The sequence below is a fragment of the Capricornis sumatraensis genome, chromosome 10 (genome assembly GCF_032405125.1).
Source record: "Capricornis sumatraensis isolate serow.1 chromosome 10, serow.2, whole genome shotgun sequence".
NCBI lineage: Eukaryota > Metazoa > Chordata > Mammalia > Artiodactyla > Bovidae > Capricornis > Capricornis sumatraensis.
Window position 1 is genome coordinate 57,754,042 of NC_091078.1, and position 21,629 is coordinate 57,775,670.

General features: G+C 46.1%; 1 protein-coding gene across 1 annotated transcript in view; it reads right to left on the minus strand.

The window, feature by feature from the left end:
• Positions 1 to 21,629, minus strand: part of SCN10A (sodium voltage-gated channel alpha subunit 10) — an 87,056-nt gene that overhangs the window by 35,731 nt on the left and 29,696 nt on the right. The window contains exons 8-14 of the mRNA XM_068983099.1: positions 18,034 to 18,175; positions 17,688 to 17,885; positions 16,797 to 16,967; positions 12,684 to 12,977; positions 9,999 to 10,107; positions 4,482 to 4,720; positions 1,189 to 1,362 (exon numbers count right to left, since the gene is read on the minus strand). Coding sequence (XP_068839200.1) covers positions 1,189 to 1,362; positions 4,482 to 4,720; positions 9,999 to 10,107; positions 12,684 to 12,977; positions 16,797 to 16,967; positions 17,688 to 17,885; positions 18,034 to 18,175 — 1,327 coding nt within the window. The remainder of the gene's footprint in view (positions 1 to 1,188; positions 1,363 to 4,481; positions 4,721 to 9,998; positions 10,108 to 12,683; positions 12,978 to 16,796; positions 16,968 to 17,687; positions 17,886 to 18,033; positions 18,176 to 21,629) is intronic.

Consider the following 21,629-nt stretch of genomic DNA (forward strand, 5'->3'; position numbering starts at 1 on the left):
CAAAAAAAAAAAACCAACTGGAAAAGAACATTTAAAAAGAGATTTCACTTGAAATAGCATAATGAAGTAGGGAATATCTAGGAATATATCTAATAAAAAATATGTAGGAAATCCTTCATGGAGAAATTATAAAACTATTGAAAGGCTAAAATAATGGATTGTGTGCCATTTTCATGGATCAGAAGACCACATAATGTGAAGGGTACATTTTTTCCCCAAACTGATCTAGGTATTATTACAATCCCAATAGAAAAAAAACAACAGTTTTGTGTGTAGCTCGGCCAGTTGATTCTAAAATGAGTTTGAAGTACAGGGGCCATGGTAGTTTTTCTTGGCACTTAGAGCAGCTTATGGGACTTTAGCTCCTGGAGCAGGAATTGAACTCTGGCCCCCAGCAGTGAAAGGGCAGAATGCTAATCACTGGACCATCACGGAATTCCTGGGGCCACAATAATCTTGAAGAAATAAAACAAGGTGGGTGACTTGCCTTACAGATACAGACGCCATGGGGACATCTCTTTTGTTAGGAACAGGGGAACCCCTTCAGTAGCGGGCGTCCCAGGGCTGAGCTGGGAGAAGAGCTTGGATGAGAGACTAGTAGGAGGTGGTTTGTGAGGTGGGTGAGACGTTGCGGCAGTGATCTGGGGACCCAGGGAAGATGACCTCCTTGAGATGGGGGTGGGGGACTCAAGTTGGGCAGCCTGGCTTCGAAATGCATATCTGAGGCTCACTCAGCAGCGGGGAAACTGGCTCAGCACTTAACCAGTCTGTCTCAGTTTGCCTCATCTCTCTGTGGGGATAGTAAAAGCAACTCTGTCCGGGTGATGGAAGCCTAAAATGAGGCGAGTTATGTTGAGGCTTTAGCTTTGTGCTTCATGTATTGCCAGGGCTCAGGAAACAGTAGCTGCTGTGATTATCATCTGCTGTATTTGATAAGAGAACAACGGGGTCCTGGGCATTCCTCTCTGGGGGCAGATGAGGGGCCCAGGAGAGGGAAGCCTTGCCCCCACTCTGAGAAGTGGAAAGCACCAAGTCTCCTAGGAGCCGCACCTCACATCCTCCCACAGGGATGGAAGAGGAAGAGGAAGCCGGCAGGTGGAGTCCCCAAAGGACAGAGTCTGTTTCCAGCAGAGAGCCTGCCTGGATGTCAGGGCAGGGGTTCCCCAAATCGCCAAGAGAGCACATTACCAGGCGGAAGGTCCGCAGCACCGTCAGGCTCCCCTTCCGGGCCGCGCCCAGCTCTATCAGGCTCACAGTGACAATGATGCAGTCAAATATGTTCCACTTCTTCTGGAAGTAATAGTAGGGGTCCAAGGCTATGATTTTGAAGACCATTTCAGCAGTGAAAAACACGGTAAACACCTGCAGATAGAAACAGGGATTCATCTCAGCGGGGTCTGTGAGGTTGTGGGCAATGACAAACAGGGCAGGGGAGAAATGTCTTGTTTATAGAGTGGCAAATCCCTTTACTTCATTTTTATTCACTTTCTATATCATCTAGGACTCCTAAAGGATGAGGGATGGGAACACTCAGTGAGGCAGCGTAGAGCAATCCGTGGACCAGGGCTCAGGTAATATGCATCAGTGTTTCCAGGCTTGAGTGTTTCCATCTGAATGGTGTTGGACACAGAGTAAGTGGATAATCATTAGGACAATAATTATTATATGATTATGTAAATAAGAAGTCAGTCTGGTTCAGGTGTTTAAAAGTAGGGACTGTGCGGCAACACAGGCCCAGATAAAAACACCAGCTCAGCCATTCCTAGCTTGTATGAGCTTGGACAAGGAAGGCATCCTCTACACTCATTTTCCTCATCCGTATGAAGGGCTTTGGGCTTCCCTGGTGGCTCACTGGCAAAGAATCCACCTGTCAGTGCAGGAGACCTGGGTTCGATCCCTGGGTTGGGAAGATCCCCTAGGAGAAGGGAATGGCAAACCACTCCAGTGTTCTTGGCTGGGAAATCCCATGGACTGAGGAGCCTGGCAGGCTACAGTCCATGGGGTCACAGAGTCAGAGATGGGCTTAAGTGAGATAATGCATGTGCAGTTCTTAGCAAAGGTCCCAGCAGATAGTTCTTCACTAATCAATAATAGCTATTAGCAGGAACAATAATGATACGTTGTCTCTAAGATTCTTTCAGCTCTAAGTATCTTTAATGGTCCTAGGCAGGACAGAATTGTGATGCTGAAAGAGGTTAGGGCCAGGCTCAGGTCACGCAACAACCAGCAGGGAAAGGAGGACACAGGTAAGGAAGAAACCAAAGACCAGGGCCAGGAGTTTTCTTTCATTTGCTCTCATCAGAGCTTCTTGCCAGCCTGGCAAACAGAGGCAGTCACATCCCTTCTACAGAGAAGGAAATGACTAAGAGTTTAAGGGACTTTCCTGATGCCATAAGACTACACCTGTGAGATGCAAAGAGCATCTGTGAATGTCCTTTGTAGGCAAGTCAGTGTGGTGTGGTGTGGTGTGTTGGGGATGAGGTCCTGTGTCCTACAGAGAACTTGGTCGCCTCTGGCCCCACTCTCAACGTCTGTGTTACCTTGGCAACGTACTTGACCTCTCTGGGTCTAATGCTCTCTTTTGGGCTGTGAGGTGGTGATAACCTCATGGCGCTGTTGCAACGCTGAGATAACATTTATAAAGCGCCTGACTTACAATGAGCACCACACAGTGCCTGCCTTTCTTTCTTTTTGAAAAACAACACTGGGCTCTGTCACAGCAGTAAAGGCCTTTGGTCTTTCTTGCCTTAACTTCTCCAAGTGTAAAATCAGGTGTGGGCTCAGAGATCTCTTCCATAGGACCCTTGGGGTCTATGATGACTCTTGGCAATAAGCTCTTCCTTCTCTTTCCCTTTCCCCTTTTCAGATCAACTTTAAATAGAATATGTCTTCTTAGCCTGTGTGCTGGGGCTTCCCAGGTAGTTCAGTTGGAAGAATCTGCCTGCAACACAGGAGACCCCAGTTCCATTCCTGGGTTGGGAACATGCCCTGGGGGAGGGCATGGCAACTCACTCCAGGATCCTAGCCTGGTGGGCCACAGTCCTTGGGGCCACAGAGTCGGACACGATGGAGCGACTAAGCACAGCACAGCACAGTGCAGTGCAGCAGCCCACTTGCTGCTGAAACGCAAGGCACGCTGGCTCCACAGCACCCCAGAACCGACTGGCCTCCTTTTCACATCCGTGAATTCTGGGGAAAGGAGAGATTTCTAGAGAAGTCACATTTCCTCTGGGACACCTCCATCTACCTGTCTGCAGCCTGCAAGGAGCTAGAAGAGCTGTATGGTCCTGGTGGACCTAGTAAGCCACCAAGTGGATGGACACTGCGGGGGGGACATGGAGGGAGGACCCCAACCTCTCAGCTTCTGCTTTTCTTGTGTGCATGTGCCCATACACACATGCACACACTCCCTGTCATTTGCTCTGGTGCAGTTCTCATATACTCACATATACACACGTACACTCACATGCACAATTGCTCCCTCACACACACATACACTAGCAGTCCTGTAAAAAGGATTAGCACTCAAGAGTTGAGAAGTGTGAGCTTCAGAGCCAGTTGGCCTGGGTTCAAATCTTGATGCTACCACTTGCTCACCCCTTGGGTAAATTATTTAACCTCCTGCACCTCGGTTCTTCCATCTGTGAAAGGGCACAATAATAGCACCTACTATATTGAGTTTTTTTTGTGAAAATAAAATGAGATAACCCATGAGAAGCATCTGAGGTTATATGGGGTCTGAAGTCAAATTAAGCTGGCTATTGTTACTGTGGGGCACGGGCTGAGGACAGGTCTCCTTTGAGTCTGATGCTTTACTCAGCATGTAGAGAAATCTGGTATGGATTTTATTTCTTGTTAAAAGGAAATAATACTAAAAAGTTATGGAGGAAAATTTAAAGGAGAGTCCTGTCTAAACCAGATTAAAAAAAAAGTTTGGACTCCCTGATGCTTACATGATGACAGCAACCACAGTCCCAGGTTCCCTTCCTCTCTTTATTTTTCCCTCCCTCCCGCCCCCTTTCTGCTCTTAAAGGACAGAATTGAAAAACCACGGCCACTGTGTTTTGCAGTCACAAAAGCCATAGAGTTGGAAGGAAATTTGCAAGTCCATAGGCTGTCTCTAGATGGGAAAGTGGCATTTATCCTCATTTCAAGGTAGAGGCAGCTGCAATCCGGAGAATTCAGCGGGGTGGGGGTGGGGTTTCCTAAATTCTGTAGGGGGGAGGGGGAGCTGCTGTTCCCAGGTCAGGGCTCTCGCAGTCCACCTCCCTGGGTTTCTTTATCTGAAAGCAGTTCCCACCAGCGTAGCCTGGTCCTCCAGACTTGACTTTCTGTGCTCAGTGTCTGCGCATCTCCCACACTGTTCCCTTGCTCTCAGCCAGCTAGATCAACACTCCGGAGACTGAGGGCATGCCGCCACCCTACCCAGAGCCGCCCCAGCCCCGACAGCGCGGGCAGCGGCTGCCAGGGCGCTCACTCACGATGTTGCCAATCTGGAGCATGGCTTCGAAGGCGGGGCTCATGCCATAGTGCTCCACGGCCATGAAGACGGTGTTCACCACGATGCACAGGGTGATGGTGAGCTCCGCAAAGGGGTCCGTCACAATTGCGAAGAGAAGCGTCTTGAGCTTCACCCATGTGGGGCAGCAATCCCAGATAAGATACTTCTGAGCCAAGCTGGTCAAGCAGGGTGGGCACCTCTGTTTAGACTCCTCGAGTTCTGCATCACAGGTGTGGTCAGTGACAACTATCAGCCAGGCGTGGACTCAGAACCCCAGCCCATGGCCAGCCCCCAGACCTTGTAATTACTAATAACTACCACCTCCCACCTCCACTTCAGCACTCACCCTCTCTCCCTGATTACCGTTTCCTGTTGTCTAGCAAGTGCATCCCAACCTCTGTCCCCATTTGGTCATTCAAACCATGGACTGTACACTTTTTAACTGCTTTGCTTTATAGAGGTCATGTCTTTGCTTCTCAGCTTACCCAGATCAGATTTCATGTCCACCCCTCTTTATCCTCCCTTGCAACCCTGAGTCCCCTTGCCAGCTGCTCCTCCGTTGTACTTTCCTGGCAAAACCCCAACTCTGAACAAACCCAACATGCAGACAACTCTGTACCTGCACCCAACCTACTGAACTGGGTTAGAAAAAAATAACTAAACTATGCTGAGTGCTCCCAGCTTGTCACCACCCAGAAATCCTGCCGTGTTTCTCCATTTCAGTCTTTCAGTCTTCCAGACCTGCATTTCTCAGGAGCTCCCCTCTCCTCCAACTTCTCTCTCCTCCTCTCTAATTCTCACTCTCTGCTGATGAGCAATTATTAAATAGTTATCCATGAGGAAAGATAACATGAGAGTGCATACACACTGTTGTTACTGGAATAGGTACACATTTTCAAAACACAAACACAGGTATGCAAAAAATGTGACTTAAGGTGTTTTTTTCCCCTGCAATTGAATTCAATTTATGCATCAAGTCCCCAACTAGGGGACTTCATTTTGGTTAGTTCAAAGTCTGTTACTACTCATTATCTGATGTTGTGTCTGAGTTCTACGGATCTCAAGGTTGGTGGAGGGTTGAGCTGGTCCTTAGTTATTGCCAAGTGTATTTCACATGAGTCATCAATGTTCCCATCTGGTAGCTGGTGGGAGAGCCACAGAGATGGCTGTTCCCTGTTTAACTCTCACTCATCTTCTGTAGCCTTAAGTGGGAACAAAGGGATCCTCCAAATACTCTCCTGTAATGCCAGGGCCACAGGGCAACCTGTGAGGCTGCCTCAGGCCCTTTCTATGCAGATATGTTACTGGCCCATTCTACCCTACAGTTAGGCTGTGCCAGGTATGCGAGTCTCTCTCTAAGACTTGCTACCTCTGGCTTCACCTAGAAAGTAAGGCACTGATCGGCTGCATTTTCAAGTCCCTCAGATTTCTTTCTTTTTTTCCTTTTTGGGTGTCTATTGTCCACCATGTCCTTCTCTGCAGTGAGAATTCAGCCCAGGACTGGGTGGAAAGCCAGGGCCCCTTCTCAGGGACACACCAACATCCAAACTCCCTTCTCCCTCCTCCAGCATAGGACATTTTAAAATTGTCCAGAGGGGATAAATAACTGGATATGACTAAGGCCATGCTTTCCACACCCTGAGGCAAAACATAGGCTGGATAAGAAGACAGGTCTTATACTCAGAGTAAGAAAGATACAGCCAAGCTCTTTGGGAACTCAAGTGCCAGGTGGCCACTCTCTTCTTCCACCTCTTGGTTTGCTGTCAGCAATTAGAACTTGGATCCATCCTTGGGGAGACTGAGTGGATTCCTACCTGATTGATGGAACCCTGAATTAATAAGGATTTAGTAAACTTAAGGACTCGATGGACGTGAGTCTGGGTGAACTCCGGGAGTTGGTGATGGACAGGGAGACCTGGTGTGCTGCGATTCATGGGGTTGCAAAGACTCAGACACGACTGAGCGACTGAACTGATCTGAAACTTAACAATTAATTTACTGAAATTGCCTTCTAACACTCAGCATGAGCCTGAGACAGAAATTAAGTTATAAGATGTAAAAGTTATAGCCATGAAATATACTGGAACAATTTTTCCATGTTTGAAAACTAAAGACTGTTAAATTTCTTGCAAACCTGAGTGGTAGCTTGAGATTCTCCAGTGCATGTTAGATCACTTTTATTTCCCCACTCTGCATGGTATGTGGAAATTCCCCAACCAAGAATTGAACCCATGCCCCTCTTTCCCATGCAGTGGCAGTGTGGAGTCTCAACCGCTGGACCACCAGGGAAGTTCTGCATCACTTTTTAAAATCTAAGTTTGTGAATACATATGAAGCAGATAAAGAACAATATTGCATAGGAACCTGGAATGTTAGATTCATAAATCCAGGTTAATTGGGCGTGGTCAAATAGGAGATGACAAGATTGAACATTGGCATCTTGGCAATCAGTGAACTAAAATGGATGGGAATCGGAAAATTTAATTCAGATGACCATTGTGTCTACCACTGTGGGCAAGAATCCCTTAGAAGAAATGGAGCAGCCCTCATAGTCAACAAAAGAGTCCAAAACACAGTACTTGGGTGCCACCCCAAAAATGACAGAATGATCTCATTTTGTTTCTAAGGCAAACACTCAACATTGCAATAATCCAAGCTGATACCCCAAACACTGATGCCAAAGAAGCTGAAGTTGACCAGTTTTATGAAGACCTACAACACCTTCTAGAACTAACGCCAAAAAAAGATGTCCTTTTCAACACAGGGGATTAAAATGCAAAAATAGGAAGTCAAGAGCTGCCCAGAAAAACAGGCAAGTTTGGCCTTGAAATACAAAATGAAGCAGGGCAAAGGCTAACAGAGTTTTGTCAAGGGAACGTGCTAGTCATAGCAAACATCCTTCCCAACAACCCAAGAAACAACTCTACACATGGACATCACCAGATGGTCAATATCAAAATCAGATTGATTGTGTTCTTTGCAGCTGAAGATGGAGAAGCTCTATATGAGACCTGGAGCTGACTGTGGCCCAAATCATGAGCTCCTTATTGCAAAATTCAGGCTTAAGTTGAAGAAAGTACGGAAAACCACCAGGCCACTCAGGTATGACCTAAATCAAGTCCCTTATAATTATACAGTGAAGGTGGCAAATAGATTCAAGGGATTAGATCTGGTAGACAGAGTGTCTGAATAACTATGGATGGAGGTTCGTAACACTGCACAACAGGCAGTGGCCAAAACCATCCCAAAGAAAATGAAAGGCAAGAAGGTAAAGTGGTTGTCTAAAGAGGCTTTACAAATAGCTGAGGGAAGAAGGGAATTGAAAGGCAAAGAAGAAATGCAAAGATATACCCAATTGAAAGCAAAGTTCCAGAGAATAACAAGGAGAGATAAGAAGGCCTTCTTAAATGAGCAATGCAAAGAAATAGAGGAAAACAACAGAATGGGAAAGACTAGAGATCTTGTCAAGAAAACTGGAGATATCAAGGGAACACTTCATGCAAGAAAGGGTACGATAAAGGACAGAAATTGTAAGGACCTAACAGAAGCAGAAGAGGTTAAGAAGAGGTGGCAAGAATACACAGAACTATACCAAAAAGGTCTTAAGACCTGGATAACCATGAAGGTGTGGTCACTCATCTAGAGCCAGACATCCTGGAGTGTGAAGTTAAGTGGGCCTTAGGAAGCATTACTACAAACAAAGCTAGTGGAAGTGATGGAATTCCAGTTAAGCTATTTAAAATCCTAAAAGATGATGCTGTTAAAGTGTTGCACTCAATATGGCAGCAACTTTGGAAAACTCAACAGTGGCCCCAGGACGAGAAAAGGTTAGTTTTCATTCCAATCCCAAAGAAAGGCAATGCCAAAGAATGTTCGAACTACCATACAATTTCACTCACTTCACATGCTAGCAAGGTTATGCTCAGAATCCTTCAAGTTAGGCTTTAGCGGTACATGAACCAAGAACTTCCAGATGTGCAAGCTGGGTTTAGAAAAGACAGAGGAACCAGAGATCAAATTGTCAATATTTGCTGGATCATGGAGAAAGCAAGAGAATTCTAGAAAAGCATGTACTTCTGCTTCGTTGACTATGCTAAAGTCTTTGACTATATGCATAACAACAAACTGTAGAAAATTCTTTAAAAGATGGAATACCAGACCATCTTAACTGTCTCCTGGGAAACCTGTATGTGGGTCAAGAAAAGTGACAGCTAGAACTGGCCATGGAACAACTGACTGGTTCCAAATTGGGAAAAGAGTACATCGAGGCTTATTTAACTTACATGTAGAGTATATCATGCAAAATGCTGGGCTGGATGAATCGCAAATTGGAATCAAGATTGCTGGGAAAAATATCAACAACCTCAGATATGCAGATGATACCACTGTAATGGCAGAAAGTTTAGAGGAACTAAAGAGCCTCTTGATGAAAGTGAAAGAGGAGAGTGAAAAAGCTGGCTTAAAACTACATTGAGAAAACTACAATCATGGCATCCAGTCCCATCACTTCATGGCAAATAGATGGGGAAAAAATGGAAACAGTGACAGAATTTATTTTCTTGGGTTCCAAAATCACTGCAGATTGTGACTGCAACCATGAAATTAAAAGATCCTTGCTCCTTGGAAGAAAAGCTATGACAAAACTAGACAGCATATTAAAAAGCAGAGATATCACTTTGCCAACAAAGGGCCATATAGTCAAAGCCATGGTTTTTCCAGTAATCATGTACAGATGTGAGAGTTGGACTATAAAGAAGACTGAGCATTGAAGAACTGATGCTTACGAAGTGTGGTGCTGGAGAAGACTCCTCAGAGTCCCTTGGTCAGCAAGATCAAAGCAGTCAATCCTAAAGGAAATCAACCCTGAATATTCATTGGAAGAACTGATGCTGAAGCTGAAGCTCCAATAATTTGGCCACCTGATGAACAGCTGACTCTCTGGAAAAGACCTGGTTGCTTGGAAAGATTGAAGGCAGAAGGAGAAGGGGGTCGCAGAGGATGAGATGGTTAGATAGCATCACGAACTCAATGGACATGAATTTGAGCAAACTCCAGGGAATAGTGGAGGACAGAAGAGCTGGCATCTTGCATTCCATGGGGTCACAAAGAGTCAAACACAACTCAGCAACTGAACAGCAACGAAATAAAGCAGATGTTAATTTGAATAAGAAAGGAACTAGAGGATTTCATTCACAGGATTCTATTATTTTTGAAAATTTATCCACATTTAAAAAACCACATTGATAGGCTGATTCATGTTGTTGTATGGGCAGAAACCAACACAACATTGTAAAGCAATTATTCTCCAATTAAAAATAAATTTAAAAAAAAAACACTGAAAGAGGGTTATGGAATGAGAGCATAAAAAGGGTAATATTTATGATCCCAGGACACAGAGATGAGTGCCCTTCAACACAAGTTTGGGGCATCCCATCTTCTGCATGTAAGGGGCCTTATCATGGCATACTGAAAAGAAGTTCCAGTGAGCAATACTTACCCTCGAGGACAGAGGTCATGATACTGACAACACTCATTGCCCTTTGGACTCGGAAAGGTTCATTCAAGTAATCTGCTGTTAGGAAAGTCTTCTGTCCTGCATCAGATGCCTGCTGGGACAGAAATAGAATCAGGACACTCTCCAAATCAAAGTCTTCAGTGGCAAAGACTGATCACTCGGCCTCTTATCGGCCTATCTTGGGTGGTTGCAAGCAGCCCAGTGAAGCTTTGATCCTCTGCAGTCACGCTTGGAGTAAAGGGTCTGTTGCATGAACTTGGGGTAAGAGAGCTCAGACATGAAGAATAGGACACAGAGCTGGGATCCAACCGGAGCCTGGGTTCATAGTTGACAGATGATCTGGGCTCACCTGAGGCTTTGCTGACTCTTACTCTAGGATAGGTACCTGAGCACCAGAGCAGAGATAGAGCTGCCTCAAGGGTCTCTGAGGTGTTTACCAAAGGGAGGTGGGAAATGCAGAGGCATCGGGCCAGGCAGTCATTATTGGACTTCTGCTGGGATGTGCATGAGACATTCACACAGAACTACACCATAATAGGCTTCCTTAACCTCCCTCCTAAGAGGCCCGTATCTCTCCCCAGTACATGACCTGGTTCCAATTCTACCTGGTCTCTTTCTGAGGGGATGCTTATGTGTCTTGATTGTCTAGTTCTTAGTTTCTGACACAATCCTTTTGATTCTTCCCTCTCTGGGCCTTTATTGGAAGTTCTGTCTGGGTTCTGTGCCAGACCCCTAACTCTAGTCACACGCATACCCTGAATGTGGGGAGTCCCAGGTTCATGGATGCTGACTCAGCATTGCACAAACCATTCAGAATACAAATTCAGCAAGTGTTTACTGAGCACCTGCTGTAGGTGAAGCTCATAGTAAGTACTTCATACATACAAAGAAAGTTTGGAAAGTTCTCAACCGTGAGGACTACTGCTATTATTGATCAGACATATATATAAACGAAAGAGCTCTGTGATTCCACTTAACCCTCTAGCCATTTAGAAATCTTTTAATAAGGTTTTTACAAGAGGAAACATGGAGGCTTGAAGAATTTAAAGGACTTGCTAATGGTGACTCAGTTAGTAAATGGCACAACTGTGAATGAAGTTCAGGTCCATGTAACGTGGAAGGGCTTAAGGAGTTCATCTTGCACTAGCTGATAATTTCACTAAAATGAGTCAAGGCTGGAATATCTAGGAAAGTGGTAATCCACAGAACAGCAACAAGGTTTCTTGAATGAGGCATTTTCCAGAGTTGTTAAAGTACCTTCCGCAGCCTGGTGTTGACCTGAGGGCTCTGGGTTGGCGATTCTCGGTTGATCCTTGGAGGACTTACCCTCCACCATCTCTGCCCTGCTCCATACTTGGGGAGGGTGACCTGGGCAAACTGAATCGCCCTCACCCTCTGGTTCTGGTCAGGTCTGGCCAGTGGGAGGCGCAGATAGGAGATCAGAGGCTGAGAGGAGGGAGGAGTCACTATCTGCCAGCTGGCTTCTTCTCTGCTGGGCTGTTGCAGGGCCGCCTTCTGTTAGGCCGCCTCTCACATAAAGTGGCAGCGCTTGCTGGACTCTGGTTCTTCCCCTCATTCCTGCAGCCTAGATGGGTTACAGCTTCCCACTGTGGCTAGTCTCTCAGTGCTTCACTGCCCCTTCTTTGTTCTTGAGTCCAGAGCACACCTCTTCAATACTTCCATAAACTCCAGCTGCCCACTGCAGCGGCTTATCTGTTTCTTTCTGGGACTCTGAATCCCATATATCCAGTCAGGGATGGAGCTAAGGTAACTCTGTGAGACTTAGCCAAGTCACTAGAGCCTTATAATGGTCAGCTCAGAAGTCTGTGTGCAGACCACTCTGTGTCCTGGACTGGCCAGAGGGCAAAAGGAAAACAGAGAAGCAAGTTTTGAAGCTGGAGGGAGAGTTTAATTAAATCACAGCTCCAATTGGATGAGGAGTCTCTGATTTGCCATTAAACTCTGTGATTATTCTGTTAAGAGTGTTGGCCAGTTAGTCACTGTTGCCTAATTTGTGCATTTTGGCAAGTTCTGTCTTCTCCAAGTCAAGTTAGGGATACTCTGCTTCTGCTAAGATCTGTCCAGGGCACCTCCCAGGATTTCTCTGAGTCTTAATTGTCAAGCCCAAGATAGTTTGCACACAGTTACAGGCAAGAAGAGAAGAACATTTTTTTTTTTTCATACTCATCTAGGGACCAAATAGGCCTATCTCTAAAGCAGTGATAGGGAAGAGGGACAGAGAAACTCCAGCAGGGAAAGAAATCAGAGCAGTTGGAAACTAGTCTGGGTCACTTGTTGTTGTTTAGTCACTAAGTCATGTCTGACTCTTTTGCGACCCCATGGACTGTGGCCCACTAGGCTCCTCATCCATGGGATTTCCCAGGCAAGAATACTGGAGTAGGTTGCCATTTCCTTCTCCAGGGGAATCTTCCCAACCCAGGAATCAAGCCTGGGTCTCTTGCATTGCAGGTGGATTTTTACGGAGTAAACCAGAAGACAGGTAAATCCAATCGCTTTCTCTGGGTCTCACCTGTCCTGCCTGTAGAATGAGGGTAGCTGCAGAGCGATGTCTAAATGATCCTTCCATGGGTGACACACAAGGCTTTTTGGCCCGAGGCCTCTAGCTGCAGAGCAGCCCCAGAGAGCCTGGAGCATGCACAAACTCACCGAGACTTCGATGACTCCAGGGGCAAGCTCTCCAGTGGTCATTTTGGGAGCTCCATCTTCTCCACACCCTGAGCCACGGTTGAGGGTTTGAGGCAGTGGACTCCTAGGGAGGGGGCCTTGCTGGCCTGCACCCCTAAGCATCAGCAGAGAGCCATGACGGCTTTCATGGTCTCCAGGAAAGACTCCGTCATCTGTGACCCCATCAGGGAATGAGATGTCTCGGCCAGGGGACTGGAAGTGGAACACACTGCCGTGGCTAGCCCGGCGTCTCCCAGTGGTGAGGCCTAGGAAAGACTGGGCATTGCCCCAAAAAAGCAGGAAAGAAGGTAGCCTGGAAGATCATCCTGCAGGCAAATCTGGAACTCAACACGTCCCTCCACCCACCCCCACTTCCCTGCCTTCAGCCTCATGACCCTCCTATGGAAAATTAAAGACAGATCTATGGAGTGCTCTAGGTGTACACAGAGAGGGAAAAGAGGCGAAGAATATTCTTAACTCGTCTGGGAAAAGGCCAACACTGAAAAGAGACTGCAAGGTGCTCAAGATCAGCAAATAGGTCATCATGGCCAAGGATATGTCAGAGGACAAACTTGTCACCCAGGTGGGTCAGTTGTTTGCCAATCTTTAGCCATGGGGCTGGACAAAGGTATCTTAGGTTCCCTGCTTCAGTGCAAAGCTGTGACCTCAGGAGACAGTTGTGTACACCAATACAGAAACAAGCTTGGTAAAGGGTTGTTGAATGAACGAGTGCTCTTTATTTTCTGAAAATTAGGTCTGACAATTCATTAGATCCATCCTATATGGGTGTGAGAGTTTGTGTTGCAAAGGAGGAGACAAGAGCTTTGTAATATAATGAGCTTCCAGGATCCCTCGAGGCAAGCGTTGAACAGTCAACAATGGGGAGATTGAAGGGAGAGTTGCAGTCTAATTTCCTGGAAGAATAGTGCCATTCCTCCAAATCAATAAACATTTCCCATCAAAATCTTCCTCCGAGGGAATCGTGTGGTGTACAGTTGCCAGAGAAAAGGAGCTAATTCACAGGCCTCGAGCCCCTGGAGGGTTAGAATGCTGGGTTGGCTGGTTCCCACAACTGAACCTGACCAGACAACTTATCAGTTCTGTCCTCAGCTCATAGAAAGTGCTTCTTTCTTTTTTTAAAATTAATTTTTATTGAAGTATAGTTGCTTTACAATGTTGTGTTCCTTTCTACTATACAGCAAAGTGAATCAACTGTGAAAGAAAAAGTGTTAGTCGTCAGTTGCATCCAACTCTTTCCATGGACTGTAGCCCGCCAGGCTCCTCTGTCCATGGGATTCTCCAGGCAAGAATACTGGAGTGGGTGGCCATGCCCTTCTCCAGGGGATCTTCCCCACCCAGAGACTCAGCCTGGTCTCCTGCATCACAGGAGGATTCTTTACTGTCTGAGTCACCAGGGTTAACTATACATGTACGTGTATCTCCTCTTTCTTGGATTTCCTTCCCATTTAGGTCACCACAGAGCCTTGAGGAGCGTTCCCTGTGCTACAGAGTAGGTTCTCATTAGTTATCTATTTTATATATAGTAGTGTATAGATGTCAATCCCAATCTCCCAGTTCCTCCCACCACCCTTCTGAATTGGTTTGTTCTCTATGTCTGTATCTCTATTTCTGCTTTGCAAATAAGATCACCCATAACATTTTTCTAGATTCCACATATATGCATTAATATATAATATTTGTTTTTCTCTTCATAGAACGTGTTTCTAAAATCTAAACTTTGACTTCCTATCAAACTCAGATCATATTGCTGAATTTCCCCTCCCTTACTTAATTTCTTTTACTTACTAAATTATCAAAGTTGGGATACTTTGTCAATTAAAGCCCTCTTGACCTATCCCCATCTCCCTCAGAATTGAAGTTTGCTTTCTTGATGATTTGGAGCCTAGTCCTGCACAGTGATCTTCATTGTAATTCAGTATTAAAAACACAGCACTCTTTGTCCAAGGACTGTGAACTCATAAAATCCACGTATCCTTCCCACTTTTGAAGCAAAGGAGCAAAATTGGCAAGTTCTTACTAAAGATGGGACAACTGAATCATATGCACTTGAGCACTGAGCAAACCAAGAAACTCAGAAGAAAATTTTGGTCCTGTATTTATCAAGCAGTGTCTCCTTGGCCACAGCCTAATATTTCAGAATTAACCTATTTGGCAAATGGTAGACAATGGCCTCTGAATCTAAGTATTGGACTTGCCTTAAAATCATTCAAGCAGATCAACTGGTCTCCTGTGTGTTCCCTGAAAGCCCTGCTGCGTCTCTCTGCTAAGTGCTACCCCCAGTCTCCCTCTCATTACTGCTGATCAGAAAATGGCTTTTTATTAAAACTGCCTATGATCTATTTACTACAGTAACACACCTGGGAAAGAAGGAAGGGAATGCCCTAACAAACAGAAACTCCAACCAGTTAGCGCTAAGGAAGTACCCAAACAACGTCTCCCTGTCCTTAGAACAAACGTGATCTTTCTGCCTGGAAAACATTCTTTCTCAAACCCTCCCAGTCCTCAGTTACTGGAGGACTTACTCACTATTTACTAAGAACTTCAATTATCCCCTCCTTCGTGAAGCCTTTCCTGATACACTCTCACCCTCATAAGAATAGATGTTCCTGCTCCTATTCCCCAAACAACATCTATCTGTCCCTAATATAGTATCCAACACATAGCTGTTTCTATATCTGCCTCCTCCACCAAATGGAAGTTCTTGAAAAATGGGCCATGCTTTAGTCAGCTGTTTATACCAAGCACCTAGTGTTGTTGAATTAGAAAGGGATGTTTCCTCTTGTGACCTTTGAAGGTAAATCTAGCTAGAGAGACAAGCACACACACACACCAGACAATTATTGGACATCCAAGTGCTAATCTATGTGGAGTTGACTGAATGGGAGAAATTAAAGCCCAGTTCAGAGTGTCACTGACATGTCCACAGAAGCTGTGATGTATCCTGCCCTGAGGTTGTCAGAGCTCCAGACAAACCCCAGTTTGAAACAGCTTCTGAACTGTGCCCTGTTCATGCCAGGTGTCGCTCAAAAGAGGCAGAGCAGACTCTCATAAATGCTGGTGTGTGGGTGTCACCGAGGCCAGAGTGCGTGGGAGTGTGTCTGTGTGTGGACATGCACACAGAAGTCTGGGGGTTGTCGAGATCCTATTCCAAAAAGTGTCACGTCTTTCAGAGGAGCACAAGGAAAAGAAATCAAGAGGGAAGTGAGATCCAGCAGCTCTGAAAAATAACCACGTCAAGCCCCTTTCACGTACTTCTAGTGTGGGACCTACTCTACCACAAAGGGGTTATCTCTGAGGCCTGTTGAAAGGGTACATTTGGGGTACACAAGACTTTCAAGGGAGAGGGAGCTGGTGGGAGAAAACCAGGCGAGTACCGGGACTCCTGGAGTGGGAGGTAGCAGGTGATGACGAGAGGGAAAATTGCTACTGGGTCTGAAATGAGGTCCTGAAGGTATTCCCAGGCTGGATTGTTACCACGAGACAGGTGCCAGGATCTCCTGGGCCAACAGTAGGTGAGAACTTGAGCTGGAGGAGCTGAGGCATGAAGTTAGAAAGAAGCTTTTAAATGATTTCAGCACCACGAACAAGGACCCCTCTCCTGCTCCAGAACTGCAGATGAGAGGGTCAGAAGGAAACTGACCCTTGACGCCCAACAGGTTCACAGACACCTCATGGTCAGCATGTTCAAACCACTTGTCCTATCTAGAATCCAGAGTTCTTCCTCTGGTGTGCCTCTCTTAGAATCACTACCTACTTAAGTGGCCAACCTGGAAACCTGGGAGTCATTTTGTACTTCTCCCTTCTTTTGCAACATTCCACAGTTCCAGTCTTGTTTATTCCCTTGAGGTCCCATAAGTCTTTATAATCCACACTTTTCCCCATCCATAATGTCCCTGCCCTAGTTTAGGCCCCCGCTGGCAGTGGTGGGGGGATAGGGGGCGGATTATCAAAACATCCTCCTAGGCTCTGCACCTCCAGTTATCTCTCTGCTACCAACCTCTTTCCACTTCAGTGTATTGTCCATGGAAGCTGCAAAAGTGGGTTATCTTTCAGGCACAAGCCTGAGCCCCTTACCATTCGGTGCTGGTTGTAAGACTCAGACCGGAGTGACTTGTTGTCGTCTGTGGAGCCCTCGGACACCCTTGACTTCATTCTGTGTTTTCTTTCACTGGCAGTTTTGGAGGCCAAGGGGGATCCATTGTGAGACTGGAGAGAGGCTGTGTCAACCCCCAGTGCTGCGAGCACCTGAGGGGAGAGAATAGCAGCTATAGCTGACAACATCTGGATGTGCTCAGCATAAACGTGTGTCCCCCGGACAGTGGGTGAGGGCTTCTCAACCAGAGGAGGTCTGACAGGACCAGAGTGGAGGCTGGATTGAGACATAGCAGGAAGAGCCACCTCCCTCATTCATACCCTTGTAGTAAACTCTGTTGATGCCCTGCCCAGGTTTCTCTTACCAGGTCAGTACACTCATCTCCAGCTGCTTGAATGTTAGTAAACATCACTAATGTTAGTAACCCATTAGTAAATGAGTTACAGCTGCAGGATTCTGCAGAAAATTTCCTTTGACTGTACATTTGGCTTGAGCAAGCATGGAGGTACGAAGGGCCATCTTCTTGCCTCCAGGCAGGGCTACCTCTGTGGAACAAGTCATACCCTGGAGCTCCCCATGGGATCACGTCAAAGTAGTCTCTAGCTGAGGCCACTTCCTTATTTAATTCTTCCCTTGTTCCATCCTGCTAACTTTGATCTCCTCCTCAGAGCACCCCTCAGTGAATCACTTGCACAGGCTCTTCATTTGGGTGCTTTTTTTCGAGAAAATCTAACCTAAGATGGTCCCTGAGATAAGATGGATCTTGCTATGGTTCCCTAAAATGACAGCCTTAATGTAAGCGACTGGTCCAGATGTCTGCCCAACTGTGAAAGGCCTACAACAGACTTCGCAAAGGTCCAGCCCTCACTGACCTCCTGCTCTGTCCGGAGCATCTCAAGGGCCTCCTGGAACTTCTTCTCCTTGGCTTCAATTTCATCAATGGTTGCCTGGTTCTGCTCCTCATATGCCATGGTGACCACAGCCAAGATCAAATTGACCAGGTAGAAAGACCCCAGGAAGATAACAAGCACGAAGAACACCATATAGATTTTCCCAGAAGCCCTCAGGGTCTGCAGAGTCAAGAGAAAAAAAAAGAGAAATGTGTACCCGGATAACACGGCCCCCTGACGCGGTCGGAGTCCTCCAGGAAAAAACGTAGCCATGCAACAAATGCTCCAAACTCCAACCGAGTGTGCGTGGAGACATGCAGACCAATACCTGCTGGTAGAGGCGTTCCCAGGAATCCTGTGTCATGAGGCGAAACATTGAGAGAAAAGCCCAGGCGAAGGAATCAAAGCTGGTATAGTTAAAATCTGGGTTGTCAGATGTCTTAAGGCAGAAATAACCTTCAGGGCAGTGGCTGTGGCAAGAACAGATAAGGCTGTCAATCACACAGACTTCTGTTTATCGGGGCCAAGACAGTCCAGGACTGCCAGAAGACCTGAGGGTTTGAAGTCAAAGACTGGAGTTCAAGGCCTAGCCTTATTCTCATTAGGTGAGTGACCTTGGACATTCAGCCTCTTTAGGCCTCAGTTTCTTTTGCCTGTTAAGTGGGATAATAATGTTAGGAAACCACTTACCAAAACTGCCCACCGTGGCCAGACACAAAAATAACTTCTTACATGAGTTACGACAACAAGTCCTACTAAGGAGAATACAAACTGCTGCCAAAACCAACTGGAAGAATTCAGGAGGGAGCAGACACCAGCCCCTAATAATCCTGCAAACCTCCCAGAAACCCTTGCTCTGGAATCTGTCCTGATTGAGAGATGTGTGTGCCACCAAGAAGGGCCCTGAGGCAGACCAAATATGGGCATGAGCAAAATGATTGGCCAGAGGCCAACCCGGAAAACCAGCACCACCTGCATAAACCCTGAGACTAGGAGCCATAGGAAGAGCACCCATTTACCAAAAAAAAAAAAAAAGCTCTGCTCAAGCACTAGTTCACAAAAAAGTCTTTCATTTTGTCAGTATGTGTGTGTCTCTTTAGACAATCTATTTCTACATGTTAGACAAGAGACCACTTTTCTGGCCCTAGTAGGGGATTCTGCCTCTGTCTTCCCTGCCCCGCCTCCCCCTCCCCCAACCCACACACACACAGCCTGGCCTTGCCCCAGTAACATAATACCTTCAGTTCAGAGTTTCATGCAGAGAGAAATGGTCTGGAGAAGACTAGCTGGCCCAGACAAGACCTCATAAGCTTTTTGCGAATTCACACTGCAAGAGGGACAGTCAGTAAAACCTGAGTCAGTTGGCATCACTTGCAGAGTTGTCTTTCAAAGAAGGACACACATTAGCCAAGTTCACTGACCAACTAGATGTAACAATAAAGACACCACTTCTCAATAACTGAGCCTCTCCCTCTCCTAAGTGTTTCACAAATGCTATAATTTAATCATCTCAATAATCCTTTAAAAAAAAACAGATGCAGAAGCTGGGGTTCAGAGAGAAGAAGTCAGTAGTCTAAAATCACACAGATGCCCATGGATTTATTTCAAAGGAGAAATAAAATTGTCGAGTAGCTTATGAAGACTGACCTATGGAGAAAGGCCAAACTGAAGATGACTGCCTGGTGAGTCCTGGGGTGGGGAAGGCTCCACGTCCCTCTTTCTCATCATAAGCAGCTAAGCTGATGTCGGGAAGCATCTCTAAGCTCAAGGCATGTGAGTGATCCTTTCCAACCGTGTGGGATGGCCTGGCTGAGGAGACGGTAATGCTTTTTTCTTAGTTAGGGATTCTACTTTAGTATTCCTCCACCAACAGCAATCTCTGAGGGATCTTCTGACTCCAGACGTTCATGCAGACACACAGGCAGGAACCCCTACAATTGATTAGGGCCTGACAGCTTGACTGTAGCCCAATCCCAGTTCTATCTAGCTTCAACTTTGGTTGGAGATTTGCAAGTTCCCAGGCTCTGTAGACCCACATATAAAGACACTCTGTTAGTTTCACTTTCCCAAGGAGCTAGTTAACCCATTACCTGTAGGTTTGCTAGTTAATGCTAAGGGCAGCCTATCTCTGCCTCCTGTAGAACCCCACTATAGCTGCTATGCATCAACAGCTAACTGCTCAAGAGAATTAAATGAGACCATGGTGCAAAGGCTCTTGCAAGGTGCCTTCAGCATAGTAAACATTATATGTAAAATGCAGAATTTTAAAATTCTTGCTGTTTTTAACCAGAAGCTACCAAAAACATGGACTAGAATAATCTATGTGAAAGAATGCTGAAAACCATCAAGTACTTCCTGGTATTTGTTCTCCACCTTGAGACCTCAGACTTTCTCCCTGCAGTGCCATTGGTCAGTGTGGGCTTTTGCTCAGGTCTCTGACTTCTCTGTAGGTCAGCACAGAACCCAGGTTTGGTGTTCACAGCATGCCCACCAAGGTTCTCTCTGCCCGTCACCTAAGCTGGCCTCTACTTGACATCCCAGCCCTTTCCACTCCTTCCCGCCTGGCCAGGACTTACCCATCAGGATAGTTGGTTTCTCTCGGAGTCAGAGGGGGGCCTCATGGGGCCTCACAGCTTTACCACAGTCAGTGTATGGGTTACTGTGGAACCATCCTTGTGAGAAATGTCATTATCCAGATGGGAAAAGGACACTGACAGATCCTTGGTTTCAATTAAGTCAAAAGCAAATGAAAACTGACATCAAAACAACCCTCTTCCTGAGCTCAAGAACCAAATGCCAAGTGCATTTATGAATAAAGAGGCCAGGAGGCCTGTGTTGCTCAAATTCTTCTGTTAGCCCCAGCCCTCAGCTCTTGATGAGACTGTTTTCTTAGGGAACTGATGAAGGCTGAACTCCAGCATGCCCCACCTTGTGCTACTTAGCAATATAGGGCTGTCAGACATTCAGGGAGGGGGTTGCGTGGGCCCGGGTTTCCAGACACCCCTGCCATGGAGATGGGCAGGGATGAGCCTTTCTCATCTGTTACCTAATCTCTTTCTACTCATACCTGTTCCCACAAAGCACCAGGCAGACCTGAGGAGTCCCATGTGCCTTTGCTTTGTCTCACATTCTATTCTGCCACCTAGAATGGTACCATCCAATCCATCTCTTGTTCATCCAGTCTGGAGACATCCTGGTTGCCCTTCAACCTCACCACCTCTGGGAAACTTTGCTTGACACCATCACCTTGCTATGTTTTCCCAGCCCAGGGAGCCTCTAGGACAGCACTGGTTCTCCACAGCACAGCATCTTTATGTATATGCATCAGAGCTCACAAACTGGCAGATTGCTGGCTGAATTTGCATTGCTAAAATATTGTGTTTGGCCCACAATATGTAGATATTTTTTGGAATTCGTAGTCAATGTTTATAGTTAAGAGAGTTTACATAAAATCGAAATTTCCTTTCTCTCTCTTAAAAACCTGGATCATCTGGAAGCAGTGGGTCCATGTTTCCACATGATAATGAGAAGCTGACCTGGGGAGTGGCTACCACTTTGGCTGGCGCATGATCTCATGGTCTTGGTACCCACCCAGCCCACTCCTCACATTCTAGACACGTGTAGCTTTGTGTCTGGCCTCTGTAAGAATTTGAAATTGCAAAGTCTGAGGCATGTGTCTCTTCCTCCATTATGTGAGGATAATGAAACCCATGTGATGGAGTTGTGACAACTAAATGAAGAGCATTTGACACAAAACCTATTTAATAAATATTACTTCCTTTCTTGGGCAGATCGTTTGCAAAAATGACCACAGGTATTCCCTTTCCTATCTCCATACCCCTTTCAATATGATGTTGCAAGTTTTCCCATCAAGAGGTGAGTCTGTTCCTCCGTTTCTTGGATCTGGACTCACTTGCAATCTGA